This window comes from Psittacula echo (genome assembly GCF_963264785.1).
Source record: "Psittacula echo genome assembly, chromosome: 2".
NCBI classification, from domain to species: domain Eukaryota; kingdom Metazoa; phylum Chordata; class Aves; order Psittaciformes; family Psittacidae; genus Psittacula; species Psittacula echo.
The window spans coordinates 35560345-35587010 of NC_137737.1; the positions used below are offsets into that span (position 1 = coordinate 35560345).

At 45.2% G+C, this 26666-nt stretch overlaps 1 protein-coding gene and 1 pseudogene across 2 annotated transcripts; one reads left to right on the top strand and one right to left on the bottom strand.

Annotated features, from left to right (window-relative positions):
* The first annotated feature begins 2676 nt into the window (after positions 1-2676).
* LOC308216902 (1-aminocyclopropane-1-carboxylate synthase-like protein 1) lies at positions 2677-12311 on the top strand (annotated as a pseudogene). The gene is made up of 6 exons: positions 2677-2738; positions 3815-3872; positions 4617-4741; positions 10843-11117; positions 11307-11445; positions 12185-12311. The product of its transcript is annotated as a 1-aminocyclopropane-1-carboxylate synthase-like protein 1 (transcript).
* A 3496-nt stretch (positions 12312-15807) lies between these two features.
* On the bottom strand, positions 15808-19437 carry GATAD1 (GATA zinc finger domain containing 1; the record flags this gene model as incomplete). Its single annotated transcript, XM_080609582.1, has 5 exons — positions 19231-19437; positions 18977-19102; positions 18374-18433; positions 16745-16928; positions 15808-15998 (listed from the first exon to the last, which is right to left on the bottom strand). Exons 1-5 carry the CDS (start codon positions 19420-19422, stop codon positions 15808-15810), a joined length of 753 nt encoding a protein of 250 aa, XP_080465708.1. The 5' UTR covers positions 19423-19437.
* Between the last annotated feature and the right edge of the window lie 7229 nt (positions 19438-26666).

A 26666-nucleotide genomic window follows, 5' to 3' on the forward strand; every position in this document is an offset into this window, starting at 1 on the left:
TATGATTATGTTGTTCACTGCTGCCTACAACCTAAACGTTGCACTGCTGCGTGTCACAGTGAGAGCCAGTCTCTGAAACATAGCTGTGGGGAAACTGCACCTTTTTTAAAGGCAGTATTTTCTCCAGCTGTTAGTTGATCTGCATAACATATGTTGTTCCTTGTGTGTTAGCAAAATGAAGACCCAGTTGCCAGGCCAGATCCTGCAGCTTGCCAGTTACCTCTGCCTTCTCTTTCCTACTACCACCAGGTAATGAATTCGCACTAGTGCAACTGCTAGTGTATTTGCAATGCCTGTGACAGAGGGTCAGGCATAAACTGGATGTATGGATTGGTTGGCTGATGAGCTGTTAGTGCTGTCAGTTGGAGTTTTCATAGGAATAAGCCAAAATTGATGCCACAATGAATACAGGACTGAGCCAGTTATCTGGGGATATGAGGGAGGGCACTGGTTTTGAGAAGAAGAAAGCCACTTGCTGGTAATAAAGCTTCCTTCTGTTTTCTTCTGTAACAGATAGGGCTACTGTCACTTTTCTTCTGTTGGTTAAGAAGCTAATCAAAGTTGACGTGAATTAAAAGCTGATATCAGAAATATTGCAAGCATTTTAGCACTGATATATCTCAGAAGTTGCTGCATAATCTCTTGGGTACAGCTGGGATGCTTTTCTTCAATGTACTATTCAGGACTCTTTAATATATGACAGAATAATCCAATAAAAAATTCTTTCATTGTTTTCCTTCATTTTGATGATGTTTTAATGTTTTCTAGTATCTTAAAACTAAAACATAGAAATGCAAAATACAAGTATAATTTTAACTCATTAATTTTTATATTCTCCATTTCCTTACTGTTATTGAATAATGTTGTGGGGGTTTTAAAATAACCAAGTTTAACTCTGCTACAGCAGCACAGAAACTCCCCAAAACACTGCATTTCTACAGTACCCCTCTTTTATGTCACTAGCTCCTAAGACCTGACATGAATTACCTGAAGTCTCATCTTTTCCAGTATTCTGACATGCAAGGCAGTAGACGGTGGGAACTTCATTTTCCCGTTTATGGCACCCCTTGTTGCTGGTGCCGGTCATGGTTCTGTGAAGCTGGGTGCTGTTTCACTCTTTTGCAAAGCCCAAAGGACAGGTCTGTCACTGTTACCTGCCTGGTTCCAAGCTCTTGGGTTCCTGTGTGGGAGTTACTTTCCTGGATTTTTGTTCTGGTTTTCTCTCCAACCTCAAGGTGCCACAAAGACCCGGAATGCCAAAGGTAAAAGATCCAGGGGCTTGTTGGCATGCAGGGGTGCACATATTGGTGTGGTGAATCATGGATGTGGTGAATCGCTCCTGGCATGATTCATTCTAGTCTTGATGAGTGGTAAACTGAAACTCTGGGGCTGTGAAGAGTAGAGATGAAATACTGGCTTCCTGAAGATCAACAGGAACTCCACCATCACCTTCACTTGGGCTGAAAGCCTGTCTTGATATAAAATTGACCCAAATTCTTGCCCTTTCTCCAAAACCAAATCCCACTTGGGCTCAGAGATGCTTTATTTTCTCATTTTTCTGGTATACAGCAATAATAGTTGAGTCACAGTCACTGTTATTCAAGGTAACAGATGGCTTCTGTGTTCTTGTGTCTCATAAAATGTTGCACAACTGGGCATCTGAGGAAATTGTTATTTAAACAAAACCTTCAAGGCTTTCATAACAGAACGAATTATGCATTTGTTCTTTTCTCATAAGCTTCATTCTTTTGTGTATTTCGTGCCTTTTTTTTCCCCTGAGAAACACATGCTGGCATATTTGACTCTAATTCTGTGGTTTAGCTTCAGAGAAGAGATAAATTGACAAATTTCTGACTATGCCAGAGCTGCAGAAGCACTGGATCCAGAACATGTAAGACAATTGCTGTATCTTTGCATCTTATTTTTCTTGAACTGACAAAGGTGAGTAAATCTGAACACAAGTATCAGCAAGATGCTACAGGAAGGATATATATATGCAAGATTGGCAGAAGTTTTAATAGTGTTAATTTTCCATTTGAAGAAGTGGGCAAGGTGTAACATCAAGGACTAGTGTTACAGGTGTAGTGGTGTGGCTTTTTCACTGTCTTTTGGAATTTAAACTAGTACTGATGTTTATGAATTTAAACAAGTGCTCATATTTCTGCTAAATATTTCACTGCTAAATATACATTTGCACTACCTCTTCCAGATGACTGTGCTGTTCTGGTTTTGCTACTCTGTCAACTGTATTTATGTGACCCTGGTGGTGAGTAAAAACTTGATTACTTTACTTAGAAACATCTGTTAGCAGTGAACATAATTGTATTGTGGCTTCTGACAGCCTGCTGTTACTCGAACTGCCTGAATGAAGCAAGGCATGGTATTTCTTTGTCACTGGCAGAGTGTCTTTGAAATCATGGCTCTATTTCTAGAATCGTGGTAAATGTTAGAGGTATCAACAGGCACACTCACTTTCTGGAATGCAATCCATAGGGTTTTTTTAAGAGCATTATAGGAAGAGGAGAGAATTCAGTGTATTTTGAGAGCTTAGGAGGAAAAGCAGTGGGAGCCATGGTGGAAGCTGAAGGGAGGGAGATGCACTGGGTTGAAGTTGGGACCCAGAGAAAGCTTGGGTGTCTAGCTAAAGAAAACACATAGAAGGAATTTGGGACACGAATGGAGCTGCAGCAAAAGAGGGTGGTGAAGTCATCTCTTCACCTGGTCAAACAAGGGCGTTTGTGAGAAGGAAGCAGAGGTGGAAATGCAAAGAAGGACTGGAGTCCTGGGAAACAATCTGCTTATAGCAGAAGTAAGCAGTAGGAGAGGAAATGGCTCAGCAAGGGGAAACAGTTTTCTCTCTGGTTTGGAATGAGGAAAGCAGACTAAGCACGCAGTACAGCAGAGAATGGGGAAAGGCACAATGGCCTTCCAGGGAAGGAAGGTATCAGGATGACACAGTGCAGGAGACTGTGCCACGCCCTCCCCCCCCCAGCCCCCTGTTACTGGTACCTTTGTGGGGAGGGTAGACTGATGTAGACTTACATGGTGCAATTACTTCAGCATATCGGTGGTACGAGTGCTGTGTAACCAATGAGCTTTGTTTAGGTTTAAATTATAATGTTTACTGAAGGCTATTTGTATCCATTTCTGTTTTAATATGTTCAGATTTCCTTGTATTTGCGCAGTTTTAATGGGAACTCTCCTGCTTGAATGCTGACAGTCTCCTTTTTATCCCTTTGTTAATGTAGAATGCCCACTTTATCCCCTTGAAAACCCTGGCACACAGCGCTTTAGCAATCTCTCCAGGAGAACACCAGCCTGGAGCTACCTTACAGCACAAAAATGAGGAGGGAAACAAGTTCCACAGCTCTGTAGGCACCCTGGCTGTGAGATAGCACCTTGGCAACCAGACAGAAGTAGTTGAAGTTTGCAGCAAATCCCGATGAAAATTTGACAGTTGAAAATTTGACAGTTGAAAATTAGCCAAAATATTGAGAGCAAGATCATTATTTGTCACTACTGTTTAAACGAAAAACCAAGCGAAGTAGTTGATCAGGTCCATTCCCTTTTACTGAAAATATTTATGATTGTCAAATCTGCTATTGCAAATGCTAAGGAAGAATCTTGGTTTGACTGACATATGTTAAATTGTCAGTTTTGTTTAAATAGTGGTTTAGGCCACAGTGAAGGCTTTGAGAATAAATCAGATGTCAAATTCTTAGATTGTCAGTTTAGTCATTTCTCACAAAATAATTGCTTATTAGAAATGTTAATTTCATTTTTCAATGATTTTACACTGTTATCTTTATTCCAGCTCCATACCATGGCTATATGGCAAAATACAGCTCGTTCATGTGCCCTTTTTCAGTGAGGTAAAGCTATTCAAATACATTAACAGACATTCCACAGGGAACAATAAAAAAAGCCCTGAAAATGCAAACCTAGTCCAACTGAAGAGACGGGACCAGTCTAGCACTTTCAGATGAGACAGCCTGTTGTTTTCTCAGTCTGCAGCATGAAAGGAGGTTGGTATCATCAGATGTGGAGGATTACACTGACTTTGTGCAGGCACTGTTCTGCACTGACATGCTGAACTACAATTTGTCATCCCTAAGTCTGTCACTCCTCCTATGAGTAAATTTGGTTTGCAAATTTCTCCCCTTAAGAAGATGTGTCTACCATGTGAGTTGTTCAACACTGGTTCTCCCGCTCTTTGAAAGCTCAGTGATTTGTGAGGCAAGTCTAAGCGGGGTAGCATCTCTTACAACACCAAATCATACAGTCAGAGGAAAATAAAGGTAAACAAGTTCTCTGTAAGTCACTGATGGTATAGTCTTGGATGAGGGCAGCGTTTAAAACCAAAGTAATTGAATTACATAGAAAAGACTGATCTTAGTTTCAAATGCTGAGGTGGTAATAGTATTGTTGTCGGACTGCTGTGTTCCCTTCTTGAACTAGTGCAACTACAGAGAAACCTCTTCTGTTTAACTTTTTTAGTTTATAAAAGCCAGTAGCAATTGTATTTTCATGAGGTGGGAGCGTTTCTTCACTCTCTTTTTTTATTTTTTAATATATTTTATATATTTTTATTCTGCCTGATTTTTGTCTTCTATATGGTGACTGCCAAGGAAAGTCACCCTTTCTAGTTAACAGCTGAAAAATTAGAAGCTGCTTTACAGAGAGCTAAAAAGAAGATACCAGTAACATTGATATCTGATTTTCATGTTTTCCTAGTTGCTTTGTAAGCAGTGTATGTTCTCAGCATTGGAGCATTGGTATAGTTTCACCTCTGCAGATTTTCAGTCTTCTGACTGAGGTAGCTCCAACTCTGGCAACAGGACCTGAATTGATTTTAGAATCTGGGCACTGTAACAAAATGCAGAGAAACTCCCTGACTCAATTTAATGAAGAAGAGATCTTAAATTGTGTTTCAAGACCCAAGTTTCTGTGTAGATTTTAAAGGAATTCGAAGTGTTGTAAAGAAGCAACTGTTCTGATTGTGAAAAGAGAGAAGAAATTACAAATGTGATTTTTCCAGAGTTTAGGAAACTTTGCTACTTCAAAATACTTCATGTTCAGTGATTTTATTCTGATTGTGGCTGCACAAATGAGAATATTATGGCTTGTCACATACATCTTTTTTTCACATTCCGCTCTGTCTTTGGAACTGCTTTTTTCCCCACGGAAATGTTTGGTGTTGTGAGTGTCATAGAATCATAGAACAGTTAGGGTTGGAAAGGACCTTAAGATCATCCAGTTCCAACCCCCCTGCCATGGGCAGGGACACCTCACACTAAACCATGTCACCCAAGGCTTCGTCCAACCTGGCCTTGAACACCGCCAGAAATGGAGCATTCACAGCTTCCATGGGCAACCCATTCCAGTGCCTCACCACTCTAAGTAAAGAATTTCTTCCTTATATCCAATCTAAACTTCCTCTGTTTAAGCTTTAACCCATTACCGCTTGTCCTGTCACTACAGTCCCTGATGAAGAGTCCATCCCCAGCATCCTTACAGGCCCCCTTCAGATACTGGAAGGCTGCTATGAGGTCTCCACGCAGCCTTCTCTTCTCCAGGCTGAACAGCCCCAACTTTCTCGCCTGTCTTCATACGGGAGGTGCTCCAGTCCCCTGATCATCCTCATGGCCCTCCTCTGGACTTGTTCCAACAGTTCCATGTCCTTTTTATGTTGAGGACGCCAGAACTGCACACAATACTCCAAGTGAGGTCTCACGAGAGCAGAGTAGAGGGGCAGGATCACCTCCTTCGACCTGCTGGTCACACTCCTTTTGATGCAGCCCAGGATACAGTTGGCTTTCTGGGCTGCGAGCGCACTCTGAAGCCGGCTCATGTTCATTTTCTCATTGACCAACACCCCCAAGTCCTTCTCTGCAGGGCTGCTCTGAATCTCTTCTCTGCCCAACCTGTAGCTGGGCCTGGGATTGCTCCAACCCAGGTGTAGGACCTTGCACTTGGCATGGTTAAACTTCATCAGGTTGGCATCAGCCCACCTCACAAGCGTGTCAAGGTCCCTCTGGATGGCATCCCTTCCCTCCGGCGTATCAACCGAACCACACAGCTTGGTGTCATCAGCAAACTTGCTGAGGGTGCACTCAATCCCAGTGTCCATGTCACTGACAAAGATGTTGAACAAGACCGGTCCCAACACCGATCCCTGAGGGACACCACTCGTTACTGGTCTCCAACCGGACATTGAGCCATTGACCACAACTCTTTGTGTGCGGCCATCCAGACAGTTCTTTATCCACCGAGTGGTCCACCCATCAAATTGATGTCTCTCCAGCTTAGAGACAAGGATGTCGTGTGGGACAGTGTCAAACACTTTGCACAAGTCCAGGTAGATGACATCAACTGCTCTGCCCCTGTCCATCAGTTCTGTAGCCCCATCATAGAAGGCCACCAAATTGGTCAGGCAGGATTTCCCCTTAGTGAAGCCATGCTGGCTGTCACCAAGCACCTCCTTGTTTTCCATGTGCCTTAGCATTTCTTCCAGGAGAATCTGCTCCAAGATTTTGCCAGGCACAGAGGTGAGACTGACTGGTCTGTAATTCCCCGGATCATCCATTTTCCCGTTCTTGAAAATGGGGGTTATATTTTCGTTCTTCCAGTCGTCGGAAACTTCATCCAACTGCCATGATTTTTCAAATATGATGGCCAGTGGCTTAGCAACTTCATTCGCCAGCTCCTTCAGGACCCATGGATGGATTTCATCAGGTCCCATGGACTTGTGCACATTTAGGTTCTTAAGATGGTCTCAAACCAGATCCTCTCCTACAGTGGGCCTAGGGTCTTCATCCTTATAGTCCCTGCGTCTGCCTTCCAAGACTTCGTGGTGCGGTCAGAGCATTTGCCAGTGAAGACTGAGGCAAAGAAGTCATTGAGAACCTCAGCCTTCTCCAAATCCTGGGTAGCCAGTTCTCCTGATAGCTTCCAGAGGGGGCCTATGTTGACCCTAGTCTGTCCTTTATTCACTACGTACCCTTCCTGTTATCCTTAACATCCCTAGCCAAGTTTAATTCTAACTGGGCCTTATCTTTCCTAACCTGGTCCCTAGCTTCCCGGACAGCATCCCTGTATTCTTCCCAGGCTTCCTGTCCCTGCTTCTACCTTTTATAAGGCTCTTTTTTCCCCTGAAGTTTTCTCAGCAGCTCCTTATCGATTCAAGGAGGTCTCCTGGCCCTCCTGCTGCACTTCGTTCTAGTTGGGCTTGTAGTAGGTGATCCTTGAATATCAACCAAGGGCCTTGGGCCCCTCCTGCCTTCTAGGGCTATATCCCATGGAACCTTACTAAGCAGGCTCCTGAAGAGGCCAAAGTCTGCTCTCTTGAAGTCCAGGGCAGTGAGCTTGCTGCACGCTCTTCTCACTGTCCCGAGGATCTCGAATTCGACCATCTCATGATCACTACAACCAAGGCTGTCCTGGAGCATCACATTTCCAACCAGCCTTTCCCTGTTGGTGAGCACGAGGTTAAGCATGGCACCTCTCCTTGTCGGCTCCTCTGTTACTTGCAGAAGGAAGTTGTCTTCCACACAATCGAGGAACCTCCTGGATTGCTTGTGCTGGGCCGTACCTTCACTCCAACAGATGTCAGGGTGGTTGAAGTGCCCCATTAGAACAAGGGCCTGTGAGCGTGAGGCTGTTCCTATCTGCCTATAGAGCACTTCATCCACAGATTCCTCTTGATCAGGTGGTCTGTAACAGATCCCCACAGTAATGTCCCCCATCGCTGCTCTCCCTTTAGCCTTTACCCACACACTCTCTGTTGACTGCTCACCCGTCCCCAGGCAGAGTTCCATACTCTCCAGCCTATCCCTAACATAAATAGCAACTCCCCCTCCCCGCCTGCCAGGCCTGTCTTTTCTAAAGAGCCTATAACCTTCCATTCCAACACTGCAGTCATAGGAGCCATCCCACCATGTTTCTGTGATGCCTATTATATCATACCCCCATAGACGTGCACGCATCTCTAATTCCTCTTGTTTGTTTCCCATGCTACGGGTGTTTGTATAGAGGCATCTGAGCCGAGCTCCAAATGAAGCCGGCTCATTGGCTGGAGCGGCTGGAATATCTCTGCATCGCTCCGAGCATTTATTGTAGGTGCTGGCACCTGACTGGGTGTGTTGGGATGGAACGATGCCCCCCTCCCCCAACACATCTAGTTTAAAGAAACCTTGACCAGCTTGGCAAGCCTCCTACCAAAACCACTCTTCTTCTTCTTTGTCAGAGCAGCTCTACCAGCCCCCACTAGACCTGGCCTACTAACTTGGGTCCCATGTTCAAGACACCCAAACCCCTGACTATGGCACCATCCTTTTAACCATTTATTAACCTGGCCAATCCTCCTAGCTTTTTTAAAGTCCCCCCCTGTGTCCTGGAGAATTGATGAAAAGACAATCTGAGCTCCAGAGCCCCTAACCACCTCTCCCAGGGCTCTGTAGTCCTTCTTTATGTTCTCCAGCCTACTGCTATCAACATCACTAGCACCCACATGGATCACCAGAAGTGGGTAATAGTCCATGGGTCCCACTAGAGCAGGCAGCCTCTCTGCAACATCCCTGATCTGTGCCCCAGGTAGGCAACACACCTCCCTTGAGACTGGGTCAGGCCGACAGATGAGTGCCTCTGTCCCTTTCAAAGTAGAGTCCCCTGCCACTATGACCCACCTCTTTTTCCTGGCAGCACCAGTAGTGATCTTCTTTACCAGTGCATCACCCGGTTGTTTCTGGTGCAAGTGCCCTTCCTTCTTAGCCCCCTGCAGGACAGCAAAGCGGTTCTGGGTGGGGACAACAGCTTTAGGAGGAAGCCCCTTGTTTTTAACTGTCCTCTTCCTCCTTTTTTTTTTTTTTTTTTTTTTTTTTATTGGTTTTTTTCATTACTATTTCCCAGCTTCCTGGGTTGACAGCCTCCTTCTCTCCTCCATGAGCTGCAGGGGACGCCTGAGGCCCCTGCACAGTTTGGGCCTGGAGGAGGCAGTGCTGCTTCCTCTCAGCTTCCCTGACATCTTGCAGCCTATTGACAGCATCCCGCAGCTCAGCCCCTGCTGCAGGAGGACCTCCATCAGGGAGCACCGAGTGCAGCCCTGCCCATTTGGCACCGTTCCCTCAGGAGACCAGTGCAGGCACTCCCTACACTCCGAGCATTGCACTGCAGCCTCCCCTCTCATCGGCTCTGTCTGGGTGCCCAAGCTGGCCACTGCCGGGGCAGCCAGAGCAGAGCTCCCAGACCGGGCCCTCGTCATACAACGAGCGATTGCCATCCCGCTCGCCTGCCCGCGCAAACTGCCTCGACCCGTCCTGTTCGCCGCGCTCCCAGGGGCAGGTTTTTAACCAGTCAGAGCTGGTGCCGCTCCTCGTGGCACCGCCCCCTGTGAGTCTCTGCTCGCGTCAGCTGAGCTGCCGGCTCCTGGGCAAGGCCTGCCGAGGACCTGAGGCTCCCACGGTGGCTCTGGCTGCTCTGAGTAGAGGCTCCTGGACGCTGATCTCCTCCCTGCTCCGGTGTTGAAGGCATCCTCTCTTGAGCTACTCACCTCAGCAAATCCACAAAATAGTATACTCCAGTACTTCAGGCTAAAATGTTTCCTATTCTTATTGTCTTGGTATTCATAATCCACTCACTTAATAGAAAATTATCAATGCACTTACACTTAACTGTGCTCTTCCTTGAACAGATCCAACAGAGAAGGCACAGGCTGAAGAGTAAACCATCTTACCAAAGGTGTGGTAATGTTTCAGAACAGGTATTGAGGTAGACTTCTTGTGTCGTCTTCTAGGATAGAAAATGAGGTTTAACAAGAGGTAAAGCAAATAGTTATGAGGAGGGTCACATATAAAAAAGCAGGTATTTTGGATACAGACAAATGTGTGCATGACATTTTTTTATAGATATATTGAAGCTGTCCTAGTTAGCTAATTGCTTGATCAGCACGGTGCCCATACTTAGACACCATCTGTATGTCTGTGTCATCTGTGTGTGCCTTTGCCAGCCCACGTGAGCCCAAGCATTCAGACACTTCTCACTTTGATCCTAGCAGAGGGAGGCAGCTAGCATCCCTGCTGTGTTGCAGTGTCTGTGAGGACATGGGCTAGATGGACAAGATGCTGGATCACAGACCAGATTAGCTCTTTAGAGATCTGCATGTGTTTGTCAGCCTTCTAGGGCTGAAACTGTTCTCATAAATAATACTGTAAGTATCTGCTTTGGATACATGTGGTATCATAAATAGCTGGAGGAACTAGACTAGAACAGCAACAGAGAAACTGCTGTCCCACAGTAGCTGCTCTTTCTATGAAAAGTAATGCCTTCCTCAACATCTTCTGCTTAACACACATCAAATGTCAAATACACTGAATATGCTGTTGTGCAAGGAGTATTTGTGGAACAGCTTTTTGTGCTTAGTAGTTGCATCTTATCTTGTTTTCAAGTAATTTATTCCCGTAGCTGAAATCAAAGGGAATACACTGACAGTTCATTTCTTGCAAAGTTCTTGCTTACAGAAGCCATTAATGCACTAACAAACTGCACATGGCAGAGAAAGCAAACACCAGGGCTTCCTCATCACTGAACTTTATGTCCTGGACTTCCCTAGGAACTGATCCTTGCAAATAACGTCCTTTGCAGGAGGCTCGGGTGGAGTGAGAATTTGCAGTGGGTCAGGTTTTCTAAAAATGCAGAAACGACAAGTAATAACGTATTTTCAGGTATATCCCAAGCATGAAGCAATAAGGCAGCTCCTCATGTTGGTATGTTTGAAGTTTTGCAAGTTCCTGCTGTAGTCATTGCACTGTTGACTGTGTACAATAAAAATGTACTTGCTGCATATAGCTTATATCAACGTACAGTCAGGATTTTTTTTTTAGCAAATAAAGCTGTGAATCAACTGGCTCTCTTCCATAGCTGTCCTGGACCTGTTCAGTGTGTTCTCAGTCAATTCCTTAAGGACAGAGGTTAGCTCTGCTTTGATAGATGACTGGTTGGATAATGTGGTTTTTCCCACCAACAAAAAGTAGCTGAAAGAAGCACAGAAAATTCTTGTGGATGGGCTTGCGCCTGTGCTTAAAAGTTCAGGAGGACTCTATGTGTGGGCAGACTTCAGGAAAGTATGTAAGAAGTTTGAAAAGGGGTGAGAATGTAAAATTTGCAAGTGTAAAAATTACTTGTGCCTGTTGTTACTGTCGTGATTTAAACCAAAACCAGGTCAGTTACACACTTACTGAGTCCTGGGAAATCCTTTCAGTGAATTTATGGACTTATTCGACTGTTAGTAAAAAAATATTTTCTTCTTTTAGTTCTTAAAATTACAGACATTTGAAGACGAACTTGAATTATGGCGGAAGCTCCTTGATAAAAAGCTCCTGGTTAGTCCTGGAAAAGCTTTTTATTGTTATGAACCTGGGTAGTTTAGACTGCTCTTCTCCAATTCTGTAGGTAAGGTTTAATTGTGTAAGTGGGTTTTACTTCTATTATGGCACGTTGTAGCACACACGTTTTAAGAAACATTAAATAAGTTCAAACCTAATTATTCTCTCTCAGCTTGTGAGGGACATTTTTAGAGTTGGTATGAACTGAGAAATACGAGATTGGCCCAGAGCATAGGTTACAAAGCACGTATGTTGGATTATGTTAAACCTCTAAAGCCTTCAAAGTTTAATGTTAAACTGTAATTTTGCTCTATCAGAAGTAAGGCACCAGATTCTATGTGAATTTTTACTCTTTCAGATTATGCTTTATAACCTGTGGGAAGTCTCCACCATCTCTTTTATGTGGCTCATGTTAGATATGAAAAATGTATCCATCTCTTCTGCTGTAAAATACTTAACCTTGAATGAGTGCTGGCAAAGTGGGTGCTTGTGAAGCATATAGAAAAATGTAGACTGAAAGGGTCATCTAGTACAGCTTCTTGCTCAAGGAAAGGCCAGTTTCTAAGTTAAGAGAGCATGTTGTGTGTGCCCTTGTTCAGTCAAGTTTTGAGACTCTTTAAAGCTGGAGATTACCCAGCCTCCCTCAGGAACCCATTTCAGTGTTTCATCGCTCTCAGGGTGAACTTTTTCCCGTACGTTCAGTCAGTATTTCGCTATGTATCTCCTTCTACGGGGATTCAGAGACTTCAGCAAATGTTGCACTTATGCTGGTGAATCAGTCACAGACAGGTTACCTGCTCCTGCAGATGCTTTATGTAGTCCAGAAAAAGATATTCTTTGGCCAAACCTTCACCAACACCAGGAAAAGATGTCTCCCAGCTAAAATCTATGCTTGTTATTAAATTCATATATGCATTTAATGACTTCACGTAATTTACCAGGCTTAGGTTTACTACAGGTGTGCATGACTTCAGTATTTCTGCCTGTAACCTTGCATAACACTCTATTAATTATGTGTGCTAATTAATTATTAACAGTGATTATTAATGCTGTGATCTGGCATGAATAATCTTGCAAGTCAACTTTACAAAATTGAATTTTATGGAAAATGTACCTCATAGATATGGCAAAATTCACCCCTGTGACGCATAGCACTTGGTTTTACTCCATTTTCAAGTGTGCTATGTGTCAGTACAATCAGTGAGTCTTGATATATACTTGCACAGTTGTTGAATTATGATATTTTGAAACACTGGTATAATGGTTGTGCATGTTTCTGTTAAGGACTGTGTATTCTAATCAGAATACTGAAGTACTGAATCAGGTGATAGTAAAGTTTTGCTAAACTTTCGTTGACAGCAAAATGTTTTCATGTGTTCATGAGATCTCTCTGATCTCAAACAAGACTTTACATCTCAAACACCTGTCTGTATCTGCATGCTAAGTGAGTACTTTCCGCCCTGAGCCTTCTCTATTCCAGGCTGAACAGTCCTGGTCCTTACCCTTCTCCTTGTATTTCAGATGCTCTCATATCAATTAAACAAGTATTAAACCCTGAAAGGCTCCTTTCGATGTTTTCTCTTGCAGCTGTTTACCTATTTCTCAAGCCTCAATGACAAGAGGAAGGCCCACATCAATTTGAAAGAAGACATCTGGTTCTCTTGTTGCATGCCTTCATTATCTTGAGAGTCCTTGTAGCAGTATCCATGACTATCTCTATACAAAATGAAATACTTGTTTGATAGTCCTGAAAAGGGAGCAAAAGGGACCTAATTCAGCTGCAGCAATTTCAGGATTTATCCTTATGCATGTCACTCATGTTAGTTTGTTAATCACCATCCCTAATAATCTTGGGGGGTTCAGAATGCTTTGGCCAACTGCAGCTGAAGACAGTCTCACTGTGCTTGGTGTCCCCAGAAAACCCTGACACACATGACTATGTCAAACACTTTAAGCAACTCCAAGTGCACTTCCTTAGATATACCAACTTGAGTTACCCCGTACCATGCAGTACCTGTAATCACTCTGTCAGAGGGAGTTATCAGTTGGTGTGTATCATCCTGCAGCAAATGAAACAAATGTTTGAGTGCAGACCTCCTTTCTTAGGTAAGCAACAGAACTGAAGCAGATTCACCTTTGGTTTACATTACCTACTACATTATTTGATAGTTTCGCTTTTACAGTGTGGTTCTTTATGAATTTTTTTTTTTCCTTTGAAATACGATCAGAATACACCCTTCTTAAAGTTAGTGCTGCTGGTGATACAAATGCAGCAAGGGATGACATTTTTGCTTTCATTTCATGGTGGCAGTGCTTCACAGTTCTTTGGCTTTTCCTACAGAAGTTCCAGGTTTTCTGTCCTGTACAGAATATTTAGTAGAATATTTATACAACATACTATTTTTCATGAGAATAAGACATTATCTTGCTCCAAACTCTTTTCTCTTGCTCTAGCTTTCAAACTACTAAGGCAAGCTTGCAGTCAGTATGACCTGCTGTGTGACATAGGAGGGTGTTGAGACCTAGGCATCAGCAGGTCGTTCTGTGAAACAAACTTAAAATCACAGTCCATACACTGGTTATCTCTCTAAACTGTCCTTGTGATATTACAATTCATTGATAAATAAAATGCAAATGGCAAGCAGGTACTTTTCATTTAGTGTAAACTGTAGAAACTCAAAAAAGCAAGAGTGAGTATGAGCATAATTTTCTTCCCTCTTCCTACAACGATTTGACAAGGAAAGCTGCAGAACTTTAAAGAAGTCAGCCAACAGAAGAGTACAGCTCCATGGATCATGCTAAAGCATAACCAGCACAGGGACTTTACAGTGATCCCGAGTGAAAACCTTGCGAACTGCAAAGAAAGGAAGGAACACATTGAGTAGAGGGAGCCACTCTGGTTACTGTGAATACCTTGTAAGGTTATTTTTACTGTCTTAATTTAATAAAGATAAATCAGCAAAACAGAAATCTGGAGGAAGTGAGAGAAAGGAGAAGATTATCAGGAGCAAGGTCACTTTGGGATTAATTGCTACAACATACTGAACATGGGTGCACATCTCCTGGATGTAGCAACTGAAGTTATTCAACTTTGTATAAGCCATGTAATGCTAATTTCTGAGCATTCTGAACTATTGACAGTATCCCTTAAGTTTAGCACCTATTCCCTTAAGGTTGACTCCTCTTTCTTGTATTTGAAGAGGGCAGAACTAAGGCTGCAGATTGAAACCAATATATTTGGTTCCTGCTGTCACAAGTCCCACCAAAAAGTTAATTATCAATACCTGAGACTTTCAAAATACATTTCATCTTAAATCAAAGCTTATTATGAAGTTAAACATAAGCCTAGTGCAACTGTTGCAGCCACCAACCCCAGGGAATCTGGGCCACACAAGCCTGTCTCTCAGTGTTTGGAGCTGACTGGCTTGTAAAAAGTTTGAGTACAGAAAACTTTAACATTGCTATTTCAGTATGTGGCATTTTGCCTATTCTGCTATTTAAATATTTCCATGGGTATTACTCAGACTGTCAATATATAAAATTAGTCTTTACTTCCCTTAGCAATTTTTTTTTCATTTGAATTACTTGTGGCTATGTTTCTCGTCATCATTAATTGCAACAACTGAAAAAAAGAAACCAATTCAAAATGAATTTTAAGATACCAAACTAATACACACACTCACAGTAACAATGTGAAACTCCAATCACGGGTCAGTGCTGGCTTGCTCAGGAAACAAGATATATTTATGCCACAAGGATGCCAGGATGGCAAAGCCAAATATCATCTTTAAATCTGCAACCAGCTTTCCAATAAATGTATCCCCTTAGATGATAAGCAAAGTTTAGCAGGAAGCGATAAACATCAGCCCAAGAGAATCCCCTTAAAAGGTGACTGTTAAACAGAGCACTGCCTTGAGGATGATTGATAGATTTTAGTTTGAGAAATCTACAAAGGTCACTCCCATCCAGTGTAACAGACAGCTGTTAACTGCATCCCTGACCAAGCTCAGTGTTTATCTGAAGCTAGTCTTAAACTAATTCAAGACGTAAACAAGAACTGCAGTCATAGCTAACTAAAATAAGTATATAAAGTGCTGGATAATTAAGAGTATGTCTTTAACTCCCTTTTCTGGAAAATAAGTTAGAAACACTAAAGGTAGCTTTCAGAATTTTGCTCACCATAGTTAACATGATACTTGTGGTTTTGCCCCAAAATGAGCAATCACATCTGAAGAACAGAGCACGCAAATGACACATGAAATGGAAAGAAAACTTCTACTTTAAAAATCTGATATAATTTAAAATAAATAAATACCATAATCCATAATGTAAAATGAACATTTTATAATTCTTTTAAACTTCCTGTATGGGGTTCACAGACCTGAGAATACACCCAAAGTAACTCGTGTCCGAAGTATTCCTTAAAAAATTATAAATTATTGGCAACAGTTTCTTTAATGGAGATTGCAGGAGTAGGTCCCACATGAGTCCATATATAGCCCTTCTCTGGTCTTGTGGGAACAGTGGGGAAGGGAGACGATCGAGATTTGAAATATTCTGAAGGTGCATGACAAACAAATTCTAAATATTCCATTTTCCTTGGAAGGTCTTCTTCTGGTCCTATGGAAAAAGAAATAATCTTCAAAGACAAAATTTTAAGGCATAAAATGGAAAATGCAGGAATGAATTACTTAAAAATACTCAACAGCAGCCAACATCCCTTGGAGAATGTGCCTTTTCAACCAATGACTTCTCTGGGGAGCCTCAAATACTAGGCAAGAAGACACCTCTACCTTTATTTTTGCTGGTCTGATCTTTTTGGGTTTTTCCCCCCTGCATTTGAAGCAGTCAGTTATTTGAGTGAAGTACTTTAGTTAATATTTTTTAAACAGACACTATTTGTGGCCTGCCTGTCAAAAGGACTCTTCTAAATTATTATTCATTTTATAATCAACAGCAGAATGCTCTCCATGGCAGTGCTTGCACCATTATGTATTTTAAGCAACCAAGATGGAGATCAGCTGATTCAGGCCATTTTCAAAGAAACAGCTTAGACTGGTACATCAGGTTTATACTGTGATAACTTTGATTCTGTCTATGGAGTCATAATTTGATTTTTGAAGTTGCAAGACTATAATTGTGCTGGTGAGCACAAATACTCAGGTAATCACACTCACTGCAGCAGCGCTCATCGTTTTATATACATAGGAAAGATAAAAAAGGTTATTGAAGTAAATGAGATGCTTACAGGATTAGGGTCTAAAATGTGAACCTTGACAATCTAAAAAGTTCATTTAAAGTAAACCAACTTTGCATTAGTCTAGGCACATGTAAGTAGTTGCATAAAATGAAGGCTTAGAGATTACCTATGATATAGGATGCTGGGTCAAAACAGTCTTTGGGGCTGGCTTGTGTAGGAATGAGCCAGGTGAGTGCAGCACTCTTTTCACAGTATTGGTCCTGAATAAACCCACGGATCTGAGCATAGTATGTTTTTCCATCCTGCTCATCAACCACTGAAACAACATCTCCAATTTGGTAGTATACACCCTAGAAGACACACAAGCAATAATTAAATCAAACAATCTGATTTTAGAAGCTTCACTTTGTACCAGTAAGTACCAGTATCTTAAATTATCTCAAATTACCCCAATCTTGAAAGACAGCCTTGATTCAGTCACATGCAAAAGAACAGCGGCTGAGTACTGTCTCACCTAAGCAGTCATCAACACTGTGCAGTCACCTCATGCCTGGGAGCATGCAGAGTAGACAGTTTCATTCGGTAAGCAGGAGGATGCAACACCACCTTCCAGAACAAGTAACTGAGGTAATTTCCCTGTGTGTGCTGGGAAAGCAGCCGTCTGTGTATGAAGTTCACCCACTTGAATGTAAAGGAATCCCAAAACACACATCCACCTCCTTCTATGGTGCTCTGTGATGTGAGACTGTGCAGCAAAGGCAACTCACTTCATGTTATAATAGCTTTGCACAGCACACTGCAGTGACTGCACAATGCAGGTCAAGATCAGAGTTTGCTAAGAATCAGCCAGGAGGGTTTTAAGATAGCATGAATACAAAACCCCCAAACAACCTCCTTGACAACACAGCAAAGTACCACAATAGAAACGTTTTGCATAAGCAGATTGGGTTAAATAAAACTTCTGATGTAATTTTTTGGAATTTCTGATAACCAACTCTCCTCTCCCCCCAGATACACAGGAAAAAGCATTAACTCTTTTGTGAACTAGTCAACAGCAGAGATTCATCTGGGATGCCACACATGAAGCATCAGGTATCCAGAGCATATACATCCCAGTGTACCACTTCTCTTCTTGCTGTGCAGTCTCCTATTGGCTATCCTGACCTCTCCTTTGGAGGAAAAGGCATTTCAAATGGTTGGTTTGTACTACCAGGAAACAAAGGCACATTTCAGAACTTCGAAACACTAACACCTTGTCATGCTGGTGAAAATGCTCTCAAGCATGAATGCGTGAAGGCCCACTTCTGCTTTCACTGCAATAGTCAACAGATCTTGTTGCGAGGGTGTTGGAGGCTGCTTGCACTCAGCTCTGGAACAGGACCCAGTTTAGACGTTAGGGCAGCACAACCCACCCCCTCTAAAGGCAACATTCTCTGTGATTAAGGTAGGAAACATCACACAAATTTAAATAACCAGCTACAGTCACGTCTGCTTGACCCCTGCACAAAAACAGAAGTTAGAGGTTTAAAAACCCTGACTGCAACCATCACTAAGGAAACCAGATCCATCTCTTTCCTGAAAGAAAATGGAACAATGAATGACAACTGTGTAAACTACTGTAGTAAACTACCCTGCAAGACAACCTAATAATATAAGGCAGAGCAAAATCCCCCACAACTGCTAGGCAAGGAAGCACAGGAAAGCACCCCCAGTGCTTTCATTATCAATGGTAATTCATGAAATTGGAAATAGGAAGAGCAAGGTCTTTTTTACAAACAAATTTCATAAACCATACCTTATAAAAGATTGATTCTGCTGTAATTATAGTGGATACAGATTCAGGAGCCTTGATGGGCTGAAAAAAGAATGTAGAAATGCAAAATCATGAGCACTAAAGCAAACAAAACATGTAACTCCAGACTGATTTCTTCCCTTTTAGCCCACATTACCTTCTGGTAGTAAAGACAAAGAATCAGGTGCAAACATTTCAAACGCTTGCACTTTAAAACTGAAAATAAAGCCAACATTGCCACTCTGGGGATTTCAAGCGGAGCAGTGAGGACTAAATTCACTTACTTGTTTCTAGTTACACAAAACTCCTTCCTTCAGGAAACGAGCACGAAGGGCTGGGTGCCGTGCGGACCGGTGCACCACAACCCAGCGTGCCCGTGCTACCCACGAATAAACCGCCCCCGGCCGCGATTATAACCACGTCCCGCCCAGGATTCAGGGTTATTTCGGTGAGAAGCTCTCTCTGTGCTCCAAGGCAGCGGGACGTGATCCCGCCCGCCGCGACGAGGCTTCCCCTGAGGGGCGGGACAGGGCTCGGGGCCTGACCGCGCTGACCCTGGGCCCGCCGCCTCCCGACCCGGCCGCAGAGACCCCTGCAGAGCCTTACGTTCTTCAGCTTGAAGATGTGCCTCCGGCCCTTGCCCTTCGTGGAAACCTTCTTCTCAGCGGCGGGCGCCGACTTGTACTTGGTGTTCCTGAGCCGCGCGGACCGCCGGTGGATCTCCTGCTTGCTCTTGGGGGAAAATTGCCGAATAAGCACAAGGGAGGGCGCTGCCCCGGGCGCGGGTACGGCCGTGCCTCCCCTGCCTTCGCCGCCGGGACCCAGGCACCAAGAGGGGAACTGGGTCCGGACGCTCTCACCTGCTTCCCTGCGCCGCCGCCGCCGTTGCTGTGCTGCGCGGCGGACGAAGTGGTGGCGAAGGTGATGGGCCCGGGCGGCGCAGAGCGGGCCGTGCAGTTGTTGCACAGGATCTCGCCCTGGCCGCCCTTCTTCCACATGGAGGAAGACGTGCTGCGGCACACGCTGCAGGTGGGCTTCAGACCCAGCGGCATCCTGCGGCCGGCGGCGGGGCCCGCGGCCCCTGCTAGCGAGACGGCGAGGATGCGGCACGAACACCGGCGCTGGCCCCTTCCCTTCCCGCCGGCGGCGGATGTGGCTGCGCGGCGGCGGGAGGAGCGGGCGGGCGGGCTGAGCTGGCTGGCTTGCGGCCCTGCCCTCTGCTGGCTGAGGTGCGCTCGCCGCCACCGGCAGAGGATTCAGTCGAGTCCCTTCAGACCAGCTCGCCTCCCCCGGCGTCTGCGCTCGCCGTGCCGAGCCCCGCGGGGCACCGCCGGCTGCCGGGCCCACCGTGCTTGGGCCCTGGCAGAGGCTGCATGCGGCGCGGCCCACCCTTGCAGGCGGGATCGGGGGCCTCGGCTTTCCTGGGCTGCTTCAGGGGCGGAGCGGAGCGGAACGCCATGGGGTCTGTGTCTTGGCAGAGTGAAGGCTGTTTCTGCCAGAAGTGGCAGGCAGCGAGCGCTGGCTTCAGTCCTCAAGCGAAGGCGTTTCTGTCCCAAGCAGGGCACATCTGTTGCCTCAGCAGAAGCCGTGACGAAGAGAGCAGTCCCGGGGAGAGCCAGCGGCAGGCAAGGGGGACAGCCAATGGGTGTGGCAAAGCACAGAGGCTGCCGCTGATACCTGCTCCTTTCCTGTTTGCAGAAGGATGTCAGACCCCATCGCCCAAAGGTGCACAGCTGTCACCCTTCCTATCGCCAGAAAATCAGAGGACAGAAGAGGGATGCAAACAGTTGTCATGATTCAGGAGGACAGTGACAGTGGTTCATACAGGAGCTTCAGCCGTCATTAAGCCAACACTCCTTCTTACACGGACCCTCAGTCCCATATCAGCTAAATGCGGGAACCATGGATCTAACAGTGGTTCCTCACACCAGTGCCACTTATATGGTCCCAAGCCATGCCGTGTAGATATTTCTCTAGTATGAAAGAAATGCCCACTCATGCATGAGGATTTGCAGCCTTTTAATTTCCTTACTCAACCTTCATCCTTGGGAGTCATTTAAACCTTCGGTGGAAGTTGAGTTGATTTTTCCTTTCCTTCTCAGTGAACATAAACAAGTTATCTTCCTTAATAACATTTTTTAGATAAAGGAAAATGATATTGCTTCAAAGAAAACTCATGTAAAATAGAGGGTATTTCACTCACTTGGTGTTATGGTAGCAACTGCATAACTAATAAGGGTTATTTGCAGTGATCTGTTTACAGATGCTTCCCTCATGCAGTGCTGGAGTGCTTGCCTGGGTTGGTACTGACTCATGGGCAGTGGCACTTAACCTCTTGCACTCCTCTCCGTCACCAGCTTTGCCCTTCTTGTCTCAGATGCCAAATTTATTTCCTTGTTTTGAATTTAACTCTATTTTACTTTCATCTCCTTTCAAGTTGTTCATAGTTCCTGGGCTGTTAACCCCAGATTTTGTGAGGTTTGGTTTTTCGGCCCTGTGGGGCATGGCTAGGTAAAGCAATGGCAGAGATAACATACCATGACTACAAGTACTTCATTCTCTTAAACAGCATTAAAGCTGTCTCTTGAGTTACTTCATTTGTGGTCTAAAACTCTTCTGTGATACAGGAGTGGCAAAAATGCACTTCTTAACAAAAGTCAGCTCTTCCGCACTTGTCATATATTGTCAGTTCAGGTTCTCAGGACATATTCTGGTAACAAGTAACAGTTTTTCACTATTATGTCTTCTTGCAAACAGGGATCCTGTAGTACAGGCTTTCTGCTTAACAGGTTATCTTCAGAGGTTACTGTTTGTGCTTCGTTTGCAACAGTTCTTGACGCTCCTGGATCAGTTTTGGGGTAAGTCCTTGAACAGGATTTGAATTAGTGGTTCCAGCTAAACTGCATGCCACTTCAGGCTTAGTTTTAGCCTTTTCAATGGTGATGCAATGATGTGGTCCTTGGGTAACCACGTCACTTGTGACTTTGGGATTACCTCTCCTTGCGCTCGTGACAAACGTAAGTACTGCTGGTAACTGTGACTATGGGAGTTCATTTTCTTTATGCACACTTTTTGTTACAGAATGTTTTCATGTCTCCATTATAAGCCAATATGACAGCTGCAAGCCAATATGGATGCCTGAAGGCACAACATGCACATTCCCACTGTGCATGTAAATTAACTTGTTAATCATATAGACTTTAATTAATCAGTAAAAATTAATTAGTAAATCTATATAAAGGAGATCTGAAAGTTGTAGAAAATTTCATATGAAGTGCAAATCAACCTCAGTTATTTACCATTGCAAGTTTATTACTGTTCTACAGCTCAAAACCAGAAGTTTGTCATTTTCAGGCAGCTGCACTTAACAGGTTACATGGGATTGTCACTGTAGCAGTTTTTATGAAGCCCCACTGCTTCTGATGCAGTCACAGCTGCATTCTTTAAAGTGGTGCTCAAGTCCTTCTGTGGCTGTAGTTCTCTGTATTGCATGAGGAGTCTCTGTTTCCAAGGAGCTGTGTAGTTGGAGCCTTTCCAAGTTCCTGAACGGTGGCAGGCCCATGGTATAATTTCTTGACTTTTTCTCTCTTCATACATTAGCCAAAGGACCTGCTGTAGCAAGCAATAAACTGAGCCGGAGTTTCATTTAGTATTTCCAGTGGGACTTCATTGTAGTACGTGAAATGTTCTCAGTTCTGACCTCAGCCACTCTGGCCTTTGGCATTCTTTGTGCCATCCTGCAACAGCAAGTGTAATTGTGAGTACGAGGCAATTATGAGTATACTTCATTTTCCATGAAGCTTTGCAGCACATTGCAAAATTTAGAAGGGCTGACAAGCATGAAAATAGCAATGCAATAGGAAATTATGAAAGGACACATTTTCTGTATGTAACAAATTGCTGTTGTTTAAGTGTAAAGATTTCCAATTTAAGCCTACAGAGAAGAATAAAATCAGTTATGAAAAATGCTTTGTCCTTGGTGTCGTGGTTTAAGCCCCGGCTGTAAATTAGAACCACGCAGTCTACTTCCCCCCCCCCACTCCCCAGAGGGATGGGGAGGAGAATCGAAAGAATGTAACTCCCACGGGTTGAGATAAGAACAGTCCAGTAACTCAGGTATAACACAAATCACTACTGCCGCCACCAATAACAACAATGATAAGAGAAATAACAAGGGAAGAAAATATGATACCGCTCGCCGGAAAAGAGCCCGACCGAAAAGAGGACGTGCCCTTCCGGGTAGCTCCCAGTTACATCCCCGGGCATGACGTGCTGTGGTATGGAATACCTCTTTGGCTAGTTTGGGTCAGGCGTCCTGTCCCTGCTTCCTCCTGGCCCCTCCTCCTCCCTGGCAGAGCATGAGACTCACAAAGTCTTTGGTCAGTCTAAACATCACTGTTATCAGCTTTGTTCCGAGGCTGAAAGTCAAAAACACAGCGCTGCAACAGCTACTAAAAAGGAGAAAAACTGACTGCTACTGCTGAACCCAGGACAGTATCCACCCCTTATTCCATACCATTCACGTCATGCTCAGATCCCACATTTTCCATATACCCTCACTCTCATTTCAGTGCACTGTTATCTTAGTGCACGGACCAATTCCTATAAAGCTACTGAGTCCGTTCGGTTCATGATGTTGGGCTCCATCTCTTGTAACAGTCTTTCAGGGCAGGAGAGGCTGTGTGCAGTGTTGGATCGTTGTCTGCTGATGCTGATCGTTCCTTCACTGTAGAACTCATCCGGTTCTATCAAAGTTCATTCTCTGTTGGGATGATGGTCGGAGGGAAGTCAGGGCCAGTCGCTGGTGCCCTGCAGACTTCTAGTTGATGGCTATAGCAGGCAACAGCGTACAATTGAGTTCATTGTCTGTTTTCCCCTAAAATCAAATCCCCTTGAGGTACGCATCGGACTTCCCCATCTTCCTGCATTACCCACCAAGTATATCCAGGTCCCTGAGCAAAAGCAATCCCACGAGTGGGTTTGCCTTTACCTGAAGCAGGAATAACCCAGACTGTCTTCCCCAGCAAATTCTTCATGTGCACCACAGGAACTTTGTCCCCCTCTACAATATGTAAAAGTTCCGACTGGGCTGGGCCAGCCCTGTTGGCAGATCCTCTGGTGTTGACCAACCAGGTGGCCTTTGGTAAGTGTGTATCCCAATGCTTGAAAGTTCCCCCGCCCATTGCTCTCAGTGTAGTTTTTAACAGCCCATTGTACTGTTCGATTTTCCCAGAGGCTGGTGCATGGTAGGGGATGTGATATACCCACTCAATGCCATGCTCTTTGGCCCAAGTGTCTATAAGGTTATTCCGGAAATGAGTCCCATTGTCTGATTCAATTCTTTCTGGGGTGCCATGTCGCCACAAAATCTGGTTCTCAAGGCCCAGGATAGTGTTCCGGGCAGTGGCATGGGGCACAGCGTATGTTTCCAGCCATTCGGTGGTTGCTTCCACCATGGTAAGCACATGGCGCTTGCCGTGGCGGGTTGGTGGGAGTGTGATATAATCAATCTGCCAGGCCTCCCCATATTTGTACTTCAGCCATCGTCCTCCATACCAAAGAGGCTTTAACCGTTTGGCTTGTTTAATTGCAGCACATGTTTCACACTCATGAATAACCTGGGCAATAGTGTCCATTGTTAAGTCCACCCCTCGATCACGGGCCCATCTGTATGTTGCATCTCTGCCCTGATGGCCTGAAGTGTCATGGGCCCACCGAGCCAAAAATAATTCACCTTTATGTTGCCAATCTAAGTCCATCTGAGCCACTTCAATCTTAGCAGCTTTATCCACTTGTTGGTTGTTCTGGTGTTTCTCAGTGGCCCGACTCTTGGGTACATGGGCGTCTACATGGCGTACCTTCACCACCAGGTTCTGCACCCGGGCAGCGATATCTTGCCACAGTGCAGCAGCCCAGATGGGTTTACCTCTGTATTGCCAATTGCTCTGCTTCCATTGCTGCAACCACCCCCACAGGGCATTTGCCACCATCCATGAGTCAGTATAGAGATAAAATACTGGCCACTTTTCTCGTTCAGCAATGTCCAGGGCCAGCTGGATGGCTTTCACCTCGGCAAACTGACTCGATTCACCCTCCCCTTCAGCAGTTTCTGCAACTTGTCTTTGAGGACTCCATACAGCTGCCTTCCATCTCCGATGCTTTCCCACAATACGGCAGGACCCATCAGTAAACAAGGCATACTGCTTTTCACTTTCTGACAGTTTATTATATGGTGGGGCCTCTTCAGCACGCATCACCTCCTCCTCTGGTGACATTCCAAAATCTTTGCCCTCTGGCCAGTCCATGATAACTTCTAGAATGCTTGGACGACTGGGATTTCCTATTCGAGCTCGTTGTGTAATTAGTGCAGCCCATTTACTCCATGTCGCATCGGTTGCATGATGTGTAGAGGAGACCCTGCCTTTGAACATCCAGCCCAGAACGGGCAACCTGGGTGCCAGGAGGAGCTGTGCTTCAGTGCCAATCACCTCTGAAGCAGCTCGAACCCCTTCATAGGCTGCCAGTATCTCTTTCTCAGTTGGGGTATAGCTGGCCTCAGATCCTTTGTATCCCCGACTCCAAAAGCCGAGGGGTCGACCTCGAGTCTCCCCTGGAGCTTTCTGCCAGAGGCTCCAGGTAGGACCATTCTTCCCGGCTGCGGTGTACAGTACATTTTTTACATCTGGCCCGTTCCGGACTGGTCCAAGGGCTACTGCATGAACTATCTCACGTTTAATTTGCTCAAAGGCTTGTTGTTGCTCAGGGCCCCATTTAAAATCGTTCTTCTTCCGGGTCACATGATAGAGAGGGCTTACAATCGAACTGTAATTTGGGATGTGCATTCTCCAGAACCCCACAGCACCCAAGAAAGCTTGTGTTTCTTTCTTATTAGTTGGTGGAGACATTGCTGTTATTTTGTTGATCACATCTGTAGGGATCTGGCGACGTCCATCTTGCCATTTTATTCCCAAAAACTGAATCTCCTGTGCAGGTCCCTTGACCTTACTCCGTTTTATGGCAAAACCAGCTTTCAGCAGGATTTGGATTATTTCCCTCCCTTTCTCAAAGACTTCTTCCGCTGTATCACCCCACACAATAATGTCATCAATGTATTGCAGGTGTTCTGGAGCTTGCCCCTGTTCCAGTGCATTCTGGATCAGTCCATGGCAAATGGTAGGGCTGTGTTTCCACCCCTGGGGCAGTCGGTTCCAAGTGTACTGGACGCCCCTCCAAGTAAAAGCAAACTGTGGCCTACACTCTGCTGCCAAAGGAATTGAGAAGAATGCATTGGCAATATCAATCGTGGCATACCACTTGGCTGCCTTTGACTCCAGTTCATACTGAAGGTCTAGCATGTCCGGTACGGCAGCACTCAATGGTGGTGTGACTTCATTCAGGCCACGATAGTCTACTGTTAGTCTCCACTCTCCGTTAGACTTTCGCACTGGCCATATGGGGCTATTAAAGGGTGAGCGGGTCCTGCTGATCACTCCCTGACTCTCCAGACTACGGATCAGTTTATGGATGGGAATCAGGGAGTCTCGGTTGGTGCGATACTGCCGTCGGTGCACTGTTGCGGTCGCAATTGGCCCTTGTTGTTCTTCGACCTTCAGCAACCCCACAACAGAGGGATCCTCTGAGAGACCAGGCAAGGTGGACAGCTGCTCAATTTCCTCAGTCTCCAAAGCAGCAATACCAAAAGCCCATCGGTACCCTTTTGGGTCTTTGAAGTACCCTCTCCTGAGGTAATCTATGCCGAGGATGCATGGAGCCTCTGGACCAGTCACAATGGGGTGCTTTTGCCATTTCCTTCCAGTCAGGCTGATCTCAGCCTCCAGTACAGTCAACTCTTGGGAACCTCCTGTCACTCCAGAGATATAGATGGGTTCCACCCCTTGACAGCTTGACGGCATCAGGGTACACTGTGCACCGGTATTTAGCCTTAGATGGAGTTTACCACCCGCTTTGGGCTGCATTCCCAAGCAACCCGACTCCGAGAAGCCCCGGGCCCGGCGCGCCGGGGGGCCGCTACCGGCCTCACACCGTCCGCGGGCTGCGGCCTCGATCACAAGGACTTGGGTCCCCCGAGAGCGCCGCCGGGGAGGGGGGCTTCTGTACGCCACATGGCCCGCGCCCCATCGCGGGGCGGGGATTCGGCGCTGGGCTCTTCCCTCTTCACTCGCCGTTACTGAGGGAATCCTCGTTAGTTTCTTTTCCTCCGCTGACTAATATGCTTAAATTCAGTGGGTCGCCACGTCTGATCTGAGGTCGCAGCCCGCGACCACGTTGGGCGCCA